Here is a 10613-nt window from a genome sequence, read left to right as displayed (position 1 = left end):
ACTGGCCTATATGGCCAGTACTATGGCCTAATTACTTATGGGACTAGAAGCGGAGCTTCCAGTTACGGCCCTAGAGCCTACTAAGCTTACTAGTGTTGCTATATTAACTTAAAACCTTAGGTAGTCAAAGTATTATAAGGGATTTCCACGTACCTAACCATAGGTTCAGACCTTATAGGTATTTAGTAATTCAAGCGTAAGGGATGGTGGTACCAAAGAGGTTAGGTGAATATCCTATACCATACGATAGTATAATATAATAAATATTAATAGAAGGCTAATAGTTCGTATAAAGACGAGTGGCTTTAATTTAGATATAAAAGTAAGCTTTTGAAGTTAACTACGAAGAATAGAAATATTTAAAGAACGTCTAAGACTTTATACCCATCTTTCTATCCTTTATGGTCCTGGTCTGCTCCCTCGCCAACGCCTCCTTGGCGGGAGCACCTTCCTGCTCCCTTGCTAAGGTCCTCTTAGTAGGAGCATAGTCACGTAACTACTTATGCTAATATAACTAGGGTAGTTACTTAGCGTCCTTTAGTGCGTTGGCCTCTAGATCCTTTACCGGGTTCTTCCCGTATATCACCTTTGTCTTCCTATAGTAATTCTATGTGATCGTAACAGATAAGTATAACGCTTATAAGATACCACTTAACCTAAACCACTTTCTATCTCGCTCCAATGAGCCTATTAATGAGGAACGTTAACGCCGTCATTAATCAATCATTGGATTAATTAATTTCCTCACTATAGTCTCTCACCTAGACTTATTATATATGGTTAGCATGCTGGGGTTATATAATGTAAACCCGTCTAATTAATACGTAATACTTACTACCTAGGTATTACATTACTTACGAGGCAGCATTAACTTTAGGATTATAATTAATTAGGATGCGCAATCTAAAGTTGCTATATACATAGACGCCTCATTTAGCTTAAATCCTAATAATGTGAAATTATTCTCTAGCTCTCTTATGAAGCTTAACGACTCCACCATTACTTAGTCGTCGAAACGTCAAAGCTGTGTGGCAAAGTCGACCATAGAGGCTAAGTATATGGCTGCGTCCTACGCCACCACTTATCTTGCTTGGGTACGATAGGCCCTGATTAAATTACTTGACAACGTTGATTACTGGCAATTTAAGCTCCTAGTTAACAATTAAGCCGCCATATCACTTATCCAAGACTCTAAGATTAGCGCTCATTTAAAGCATATTGCCGTCCACTACCATTTTATACGGGAATGGTATCATAATAATGAGTTTATAATCGAATACGTCGCCTCTAAGGACAATCTTACTAACCTTTACACTAAGGCTTTGCCCTTACCGCTGCTTACGGATCTGAAGTCCCGAATCGCCAATGGCGATTGATCACAGCGAGTGACTCGCTTGCTTAATTACCTATTTAATTACTCCGCCTGGACACTGTCTAAACCACGTGGTTTGCTCGATTACCCTGAAAGGACTTTTCTACGGCAACCCGCCGATTAGTGGTCATACTAAGGATATTTCTACATGCACGAGAAGGACTAAGGACCATGATAACCCGTTATAATGGGTGAGTATTGGTATGCTATGCTTATAGCTCATCTATGCTAGTCACTGTAGGCACCTCCAGGTGGGAGGACTGTTGACGGAAGGAGACTCCGCAGGCACCTGGCAGGTGCAACCGACTAGCCTAACTCTATATAGGCAGGTTTTCCCGCCTGAGCAATACAATACACTTACACTCAACTTCATACTTTTATCACTCCTTACCTATCCTCTTGTATTACACCTGAGCATGTACGTAGTAGCTTATTAATTGAGCTTCGTCTGAGTTCCAATTCTACGAGTCGTAGCCTCTCGTGACATTGCGTAACTATCGGATTACTATTAGACCCCTAATTAGCCCCAAACCATCTGGCATGATAATTATTTGACCTAGGCCTCCTTCGGCCGGATGTCAAGCGGCTGGTTGGGCTATAAGACTCAGACGATTTGGAATAGCTCCCTGGGCAACCAAGGAACACTTACGGAGGGGTGCCGGTAGACAATACCCTAGCCAACTGTATCGACAAAGAGTACATAGACCAAGCTAGATACTATGTAGCTTTGTAGTTTTCTACTATCCTTTCGTACCAGGCCTATAGGTAGAAATTTATTCGGGTACCCATATGAGCCATTACGCACTCCCATATGCCTCTGAGTGCTGCCGGATCCCGAACGAATACCTTGCTTAACCTGAGCCGATACAAATACGTGATTTAAAGGCAAATCGTGGAAAGGAGGGGGATGATGTTAGGATCTAGATCCAACATAAGGAAGAGGAGATACTTTGTATTCAGCTACGGGCGCGTACACGTGAAGATGCCCTTGTCAGCGCTGACTATGCGTCGGGGCGCTTAGCAAGGTCACGTGACTGATCTGTGGCCGAGCGATTTGCAACAGATCGGCCCCAGGGCTAGTATATAGGAATACGAGTAGGAAATCTCATACTCGTGTTCAACCTGTTTATCAATCTATCGTTTGAATTACACTTAGGCCCTATTGTTGACTCGTTACACTTCGCAGGGAACTACCGTATCAACAAGACCCCTTCCCTTCCCCTCAGTTGTCTTGCCCGAGATCCAACCTTAACCCTCTAGGACTAGCTACCCTTCTGGATTTAACATTTGCCACGCACTCCTATATCACCAAAGACTCCCGGACCCAATCCGAATGCCCTGCTTCAGTTACGCCGAGACAACATTCGGCTTACTTACACCTTAGATCAAGAAAACGTCGTCTGTCGCCTTTAAGACTGCTCCCCTTGGCAAATGTGGACATCCGCGGGTTTCGAAAGATAATGATATCGCACTAGACTACTAACACCGCGGCTGCATAAGGGCGAATTTGGCTGAATCAGTACCCAATCCACGACAAATCGAAAAAATCGTCTTGCACCATGCTCCCAAAGTACTTGAACTGATGCCCGATTTCCAAGCCTCCGATTATTTCCGCATCTCTCCCACCTTGTTTAAGATAGTCTCTTTAGTGACAATCATGACACCCTTCAACATTGAAGCTGCAGGATATTTGCCGTCAAAACGTATTTGTAGACATCTAACTGAGTCAAGGCGTACTGGTCCTTGTTCCTTGGGTTGATCAGATACGTGACGATAGCTGGCACTAGTAGTGGTATGATGAAAAGTGCGGCCAACAACGGAGTCTCCTAGTGACCGTCGATCTAAGCATAAAGGACCGCGATTATGCCATTCGAAGCGAGCTCTTGCTCTTTTGGCTGCGTTGTGAGCTTTGTCCAAGCAATTCGTGCTGCAGATTGGCGTAGTTCTAAGTAATGCTCTACATACCGTATGATAGATGTCGCACCGCTATAGTCCAGGCCGCTCAAACTCTCTTCAAATTCTTTCTTACGCGCTGGAGACAAGGGCCGTTTCATAGTCAACATACCGCGAAGTATGTTGGTGATGTTGAGAGTCTTCTGCTAAAGTGTCTCTAATTCCACTGCCTCAAGCGCGACGAGTACAGCAACTCCCCATGCAGTACAAGATCCGCAAGTGGACAGCTGGAATGCTTGGTGGCATCAACGTCACTGCCCGTTGATAACAAGCGCAGAGGTCGATCCCTACCAGAAGCCTGCCGGGCATCACACGACATACAGCAAAGCCTAATGTTCTGCCACAAGGTCTCCTCTTGACTCCGTGGACGAGCTTTCGCAAGAGCATGCAGACCAAATGACTGTGCAATGCTGAAGGATATGCCCGTCCAGTACCAGGATTGTTTTACATCTGCAGAATTTGAGTACCAATAGCTCATTAACAAAGCGGATTGTACTAGGACGATCTTGTTGTTCTCTTGGCTCAGGTCAAAAAGTAGCTTTGCGCGAGCTGAGTACAATTCCTTGCATTCCCTCCACCCTGGGACAAAGAATTCACGTAACTTGCGCGCTGACGGAGAATATGCTCCAGAGGAGTAGTAGCAGGTTGATGCCTTTAAAGCCATGTACAGCATACTGCTCGAGGAAAGGAGTTTGCATAAATGACAGGGAAGCTAGGGTGCATAAACTGGAAGTATGCCTGGATAAGCTGTTTGCGTTCCTCGAGAAGGGGGAAGGAGCGCTTTCTCTGGCCCCGCGAAGAAATGTGCGAGTTTTGAGCTTGTCTCCGGTACAGCGGGCGCAATGACCCGAGAGAGATCATTGTCTGCTAACGCAGTGGCGAGATCGTTGATTCATCGCTAGGCATTGAGTGCATATCTCCATTCCCCAGGATCTCATCTTGAAGTCTCTTTCAAATTCTACAGGAGTCAGTCACTTGGCTCTCCCAGCCAGTCAAGACTCTATATGCCGCCACCCAACAATACTTGAGAGACCCACGGACAAGCCTTCCTTGTTCTGACAACACACTCTTCCCTAACCTCGACAGCAGCATAAGCGGAACGCGCGGAAGTGTCCAAGGATTGTCGTCGTCGCCTTGTTGCGAAACCAGACATTTTGCAAGGTCCCGTCGAAGCGGAGACACAGTTTAATATGACCAAATGTGAGCATAAGAATTTTCTTAGATGGTTCCAGGGGAAGGCGAGTTGCCCTTGCTATGTTCCTGGTTGGAAGCAGATGACGCTAGTTGCACCTCCGAAGAGGCACGACGCGTACGGCACGCGCTGAACACCTCAACACGTTTTCAGTACTCAGGGCTGATCATCCATCTATGCTCCATGTGCGACATGCGTTTTGAACGAAGCCGCCATTGTTTGTATCCAGATTGAAATCTACATGAATTGTACACCGCCTACCCGGTCGGGGAATATAGTACATACACTAACATGGTCTTTACACACGACGCTTTAAGCTTCAGCGCGCTTGAACGGATTCTTCACCTCTGGAACGTATTTCCACACTCCTGTCTTGTCCGTTTCCGATGCTGCTACAGGCTCCTCATACAACCCTTGTGCCTCCAAAGCCTGCTTCTCTAGGCTCTTGAGCATTGCCTGAACATCATCCGTGACGGTAACCTTGTACTGTTCCGGGTTCAAGAATTCGACGTCTTGCCTTGAACTCCGTAAGACAAGAGTGTCGTGAACGACCGGAGCAGGCCACTTGCCCAGGGCGCACTCGGCATCGCGCAGATCGGCCCACTTGATCTCTACGTCCATGGTGAAGGGCTGCGGATGTTGTTTCTTGAAACTGGTGGGTAGGATGGAGCGAGTTATAGGATGGTCTCGTGCGTCGGCTTGCAAAGTGGCGATGAGAGCGTCCTCCAACTGGGTAATCTCGGCCTCCTTTGCACCCATTGTTTCCGCAGCGTCCTCTTGTGATCGATGCAAAACCTTTGTCAAGTCCCGTTCGAGCGCGAGCTCCCTTCGCAATGTCTTCAGCTTCGCCTCGACGTCGACGCCGGTGGCCGGTGCAGCTTTTGAAGCGTATTCCTCCTGCATCTTCCTAAATTCTGCGGTGTCCTCGACTTCTTTCAGCTTTGCCATGTACTTCCGTGCCCGCAGAACCCGTCGCAAGCGGACCTCGTGGCCCTCCTTGGCAGCCTGAAGCCGCTTCGTGTCTGCCTCGTCGCGGTTGCGTTTAGTCCCAAACTGCCAGTCGATGTTCCTGATCTGCTGCTCCAGCCATTTGGGATTGCTGGCGTCCCTGTCGTCCTTGGCAAGGGCCTCAGCCTCGGCCCACATCGTCTTCATCAGGCGGAGTGACTTCTTTTCGTGCTCTACAGCCTTCTTCCGCATCTCGACTGACTGTTGCTGCTGGCTGCTCAGGACCTCTGCAAGATCTGCACTGGTGTTTGCGACTTGGTCCATGATCTTTCGCATTCTTTGGTGGGGTGTCAACCTGATCCATTCTGGGTTCGTCTTGTCCCAGGATGTCTCATGCAGGTGGCGGAACTCACGAAGCTTGCGGAAAGCCTGGAGACCTTGCTCGGCGACGGGGAAGGTGATGACGCAATGAGGTTTCCATTCGTCGGGTCGGATGGTGGCTGGCTTTGAGTGTTTTCCGATGAAGGGCAGCTGGTCGAGATGGTATTGCTGTGGACGGTTAACACACACACATGTGGTGGATGAGCGGGGTGTCGTACATCGAGCAGCTCGTTCAGCGAGTAGATGACCTGGTTCGTCTTGATGTTTGCGAAGACGTAGATGATCTGACCGTGCTTCGCCGCAGCCTCCGGGTCGACCAGGTCTCTGACGGTGTGCGGCTTGTACGACATGCGAAACGGCTTCTTGCCGGGCTGCTGCTTCCACTTCGGATTGACGACGACGTGCAGGCTCAGGGGCGTCTGGGGCTTGGAGAGGTCCGCGGCATGCGCGCGGAGCCTCTGGTGCAGGGTGGTGTGGTCTTCGGGCTGGATGCGGGCGATGTTGAGCGGCCGCAGCGGCTTGGGCGCCCTGAAGCGCAGCCTGGCCAGGTTGCGCGGCATCGTGGCGGGCGGGCTGGCGATGGCAATGGGGCGCTTCGAGGTCGCTGGGGCGTGTCGGCGTCGCAAAACTTCCAAGTTCACAGGGAGCACGGGCCAATGGCGCGCTTCGGCGCAGGTGCATCGCTCCGAGCCAGCACCATGGCCATGTCGCGCCTGCTCATGCTACGCTCGGTGCACTGAACAGCAGACCATGCAGGCTGCAGCAAGCCTGGCGCATCCCCTTCCCTTGTGGTATGCTTCCCGCGGGCGTTGCCGAGTAGCGCGCTCGCTCTGCCGCTGCCGCGTCCCTCGACCCGTCCGCCCCCCAGGCCCAGGACCAGCACCGGCTGCACAGCACCATGGCTGGCAGCGAACGCGAACAGGCCCTGGCCCATGAGCCCGCCTCCCCCTCGGACGCGCGCGAACGGCCTTGGCTGCTTCCATACGTACGCAAGCCTGCATCGCATCGTGCACCGGCGCTGACCACACCCAGAACCGGAAGCTCAGGCACCTCCAGGGCATCACTGTCCGCAACCTCACCCTTGTCCCCGCACCGTCGCGGCCCCGCGGCAAGACCATTGATGACGATGCGATACCGAGCACGCTCAAGTCGCCCACCAAGACATTGGCCTTGCGCGAGAGCAGGGGCCTGACCCATTCGCGGTCATCAAGCCATCTCAAAGGCCACGCCAGCAACAAGGAGGCCGCGCCGCCGTCACCGCCCGAGAAGCCGAAGCGGCCCGGCACGACGGGCGGGCTCCGTAGGAGGAGCACCTTGGAGTGGATGGGCGCGAACCCCTTGACCAGGCAAAAGAAGCTGGAAGACATTACCGACAGCCGCATGGCCGACACCTTCTTCACGATACACGTGGACGGCCAGGAGGACCCCGTGTACATCTCCGAGGTCGCCGAGAGGGCAATGAACCCCAACTTCCGATTCTTCGACCTCTCGTCGTCCGGACCCAGTGTCACGCGACTTGACAAGCTCACCGTGAACGTGTGGGCCAAGCACGGCCCGGACGACTGGCACCATCTGATGCAGTTCACGGCTCACCTGGGTTCACTCCAGTTCATTGGAAAGACTCTGGGCAACTATGGGCATCCTCTGCCGCAGAACTGCATCCTCTTTCACATGACGGACGGCATCTACACCAGCTTCGCCGACATGCCACTCGCAGACCAGCTTCGCGCTAACAACCTTGCTCCGCCAAAGGAAACTTCGGAGGGAATATTTCAGAGCTCCTCGTACGACGCCATCATGCGACTGAACACGCTAGACGATTGCATCCAGGACGCTTTGGCGACACGAGATCGTTTGGCGGAAGACATAGAAATTATACTGCATGAGAACCGAACAGCAATCGACACCGTGGAGCAGGTCCCGGAAGCCGAAGAGCGGGTCAAGATGGTCGAGGCCGCTGTGATCGCTGAGAAACGCCGGGTCGAGGCGGCGCGGCGGAGGGTCGAGGAAAAAAAAGCCAACACTCGCCGCCGAAGAGAGCTCATGCACTCGGGGCGAGCATCGCAGTCTGAGAAGAGTGAAGAAATGAGAAAAGAGAGGCAATGGCATGCAGAGCTAAATGGCTCCAACGCGCATGTACGAGACGAGATTGCTGGACAGCGAAGAAGATTATGCGAGGACCTTCAGATTGTATATCCCATTGAGCCCGTCAAGGGAAAGGCGTTGTTATTCACGATCCGTGGGCTTCCGCTACCAAATTCCCAATTCGAGGACGCTAAAGAAGACGTGACGTCCGCAGCACTGGGTTATGTTGCAGAAATGGTTTCACTTCTTTCACTATACTTTGATATGCTACTACCATACCCCATCAAGGTCAGTGGATCGACCTCGACCATTGACGACCCTCTCGCTACGAGCACCGCCAATCACCCTGGACCTCGCACCTACCCGCTCTTCACGAAAGCCGTCGTCCGCTATCGTTTCGAGTACGGTGTCTTCCTCCTGAACAAGGACATTGAGATTTTGTCAAACAATATAGGCATTAAACCTCTAGACATCCGACAGACCCTGCCAAACCTGAAGTACCTACTTTTTGTGGCAACAGCGGGTAAAGGCGAGCTGCCTCTGCGAAAAGCGGGCGGGATCAAGGGCTTGTTGAGGCAGCAGGGTATATTGTCACGTACAGCAAGCATGGACAGCACCGGAACTGCTAGCAGTGCCGGCACTGCTGTAGCTGAGCCAAAGCCCAGGATCGAGATACGTGCTAATGGGCGAGACCAGGTGAAAGTGTCCGGATCCGATGAGAACCATGTTAATTCCGTCGGTGGGTTGCATAAAAAGGGCAACGATGTGCTACCGGGGAGTCCGCTCAAGGAGGTGGGCTAAATTCTGACGTGGTCGCGAAGTCTCCTTCTCGTTCTTGTGGATACTTCACTTTTGGACTAGCGCAGCAAGCAGATTCGACTTTCGTCGATGCCGGCTTCAATTTCCACACACTTACTTCACCTCACCTCTATCCGTGTATTGCTCTACGCCTCTGAAATCACTCCCGTGCGGTGTTGCATGGCTTGCCCGTAAGTACACAAAGCCCAACATGACTGCTGCAGCTGTGCTGTACTTCGGCACGGTTATCCCACTTATCTGTCATTCATTGCTCGAGGATCAAATACCTCTTGAATCAATCACGATGGCCTCTGACAGGTGCGATTAGCTATCAAAGGAGCCATGGCTACATTACTACTCTCCAACGCAGACACGCCGCCACGCGCTCCTGACCGCACCTTCCATGACGCTATCCTTGACGCACTTGCCACCAAGAACGGAAATCAGAGGATAGACGACTGACCAGCACTGTGTTGTCGTAAGAGGGGGCTAGCGAGAGTACCGAGGAGCCGCAATTGCTCGTTCACGTTGTCGAGCATGTCTACGACCTCGACAAATTCAAGATCAAATCGCTCAAAAAACAATCAGATCACACAGATATCATGGCCCCCAAGATTGAGACGGCACTCAACAGTACATCGCAGATGCAAGGAGACGTATTCAACCCATTGCATCGGTAGGGTTGTCCGGGCTACTGAATGGCTGTGACGAAAGCTATGTGACCGTATCCAGATACACTGCTATGGCTCTGGTTCTCTTACCGCCTTATGGCATTCTACCATTCTCCGTTCGGCGCTGTTTCCTGGTTCAGCCGCTTGAGCTGGATTATGGTGAACGGTACAGGCCCACATGTGATTCGGAGGCGCTGGATCGACTTCTAGATGATCGCATCAAGAATGTACGGAAGGATATTCCAGATAATTCCGCGATCCAAACGCTCCACAGAATTTGCGACCTAGTGCTTGAGTATCACTGCGAATGTCTGGAGGAACTTGAAATCGGCTGGAATGATGGAAGTAGACTCCCAGCTGCTCCAAAAGAGGTGCTTGATACTGTATGTCGAGTTAAAATGGGCAAGTAGCTTCTCGATCACCGGCGAGACTCTTGCCAAAGCCCAGAGCGTCGGCGATAACACTTGCAAGATTATCGGCCGTTTATTGTGCGAGACAGCTGACTAGGCTGTGCTCGAGATGGCTTCCCAATTTGTCTCCACACGTTCTTCACACAAAGCAAAGCTCGAGACCTGTAGTCCAATGAAGATCTCGTACGGCGAAGCTGAGAATGCTTCTAATGCTGCAATGAACTCTCCTACGCCTCTGATGTGGCCCAATGGAGCCTGTCACATATTCGAGGGGTTGAGTGAGGTGACACCAGGCAAAATCCGCATGGACATAGACGTCGAAGACATCATCAAGTACGGTCACACCGTAATGACAATGGCTTCTTTCAAGCTACGTTGAAGTCCGTCGCCTTTTTGGAATGTTTTCAGAGGCTTGAAGGTTGTTGCCCAGCTTCCGTTCACAAGATGAGCTTGTGGGCTACTTCGACACTTTCCTAGAGGCAGCCGTGCCCGTCCTGGGAGTGCCGCATGTGCAAAACATCGAGACAATCAAGGATATATTAGATCTCCGCGAGAGGTTACCCGGCAATGCAATCACTGCTTATTGCATCAAGGCTCTGGAGCTGTATGACAAGGGTAAGCACATCGAGCTGAGGAAGGTACTGGCGGAACTGTAGAAGAATAGGAAGGTGGTCCAAGACGTGGATGAGATGAATGTGCCGGAGAAGGCTGCTAAGCACGATGGGATTCCCGTGAGGGCCTGATTAAGGTGATAGCACCTTTGTGTTCTATTGCATTATACTATGCGCAGCTGGTACTACAAC

General features: G+C 51.1%; 3 protein-coding genes across 3 annotated transcripts; 1 reads left to right on the top strand and 2 right to left on the bottom strand.

Annotated features, from left to right (window-relative positions):
• Positions 1-2977: 2977 nt before the first annotated feature.
• On the bottom strand, positions 2978-3989 carry CC84DRAFT_1174084 (uncharacterized protein; the record flags this gene model as incomplete). The annotated part of the gene is made up of 3 exons (XM_018180073.1): positions 2978-3299; positions 3338-3404; positions 3647-3989. 3 exons carry the CDS (start codon positions 3987-3989, stop codon positions 2978-2980), a joined length of 732 nt encoding a protein of 243 aa, XP_018039000.1.
• A 702-nt stretch (positions 3990-4691) lies between these two features.
• CC84DRAFT_1257459 (uncharacterized protein) lies at positions 4692-6445 on the bottom strand. The gene is made up of 2 exons (XM_018184734.1): positions 6065-6445; positions 4692-6014 (listed from the first exon to the last, which is right to left on the bottom strand). The coding sequence occupies exons 1-2, from the start codon at positions 6404-6406 to the stop codon at positions 4830-4832; spliced, it is 1527 nt and encodes a 508-aa protein (XP_018038999.1). The 5' UTR covers positions 6407-6445; the 3' UTR covers positions 4692-4829.
• A 191-nt stretch (positions 6446-6636) lies between these two features.
• On the top strand, positions 6637-9170 carry CC84DRAFT_584537 (uncharacterized protein). Its single transcript, XM_018186774.1, has 3 exons — positions 6637-6831; positions 6879-8920; positions 9058-9170. Exons 1-2 carry the CDS (start codon positions 6745-6747, stop codon positions 8730-8732), a joined length of 1941 nt encoding a protein of 646 aa, XP_018038998.1. The 5' UTR covers positions 6637-6744; the 3' UTR covers positions 8733-8920; positions 9058-9170.
• Positions 9171-10613: the final 1443 nt, after the last annotated feature.

This window comes from Paraphaeosphaeria sporulosa (assembly GCF_001642045.1).
Source record: "Paraphaeosphaeria sporulosa strain AP3s5-JAC2a unplaced genomic scaffold CC84scaffold_3, whole genome shotgun sequence".
Taxonomy (NCBI): Eukaryota; Fungi; Ascomycota; class Dothideomycetes; order Pleosporales; family Didymosphaeriaceae; genus Paraphaeosphaeria; species Paraphaeosphaeria sporulosa.
Note: the sequence above shows the minus strand (reverse complement) of the source record. Positions and strands in the feature narration are given on the sequence as shown.

Coding starts and splice junctions, on each gene's coding strand:
- CC84DRAFT_584537 (XM_018186774.1), top strand. CDS start 6,745: ATGGCTGGCAGCGAACGCGAACAGGCCCTGGCCCATGAGCCCGCCTCC. Junction 6,832..6,878: donor GGCCTTGGCTGCTTCCATAC/GTACGCAAGCCT, acceptor GACCACACCCAG/AACCGGAAGCTCAGGCACCT.
- CC84DRAFT_1257459 (XM_018184734.1), bottom strand. CDS start 6,406: ATGCCGCGCAACCTGGCCAGGCTGCGCTTCAGGGCGCCCAAGCCGCTG. Junction 6,015..6,064: donor CGCTGAACGAGCTGCTCGAT/GTACGACACCCC, acceptor AACCGTCCACAG/CAATACCATCTCGACCAGCT.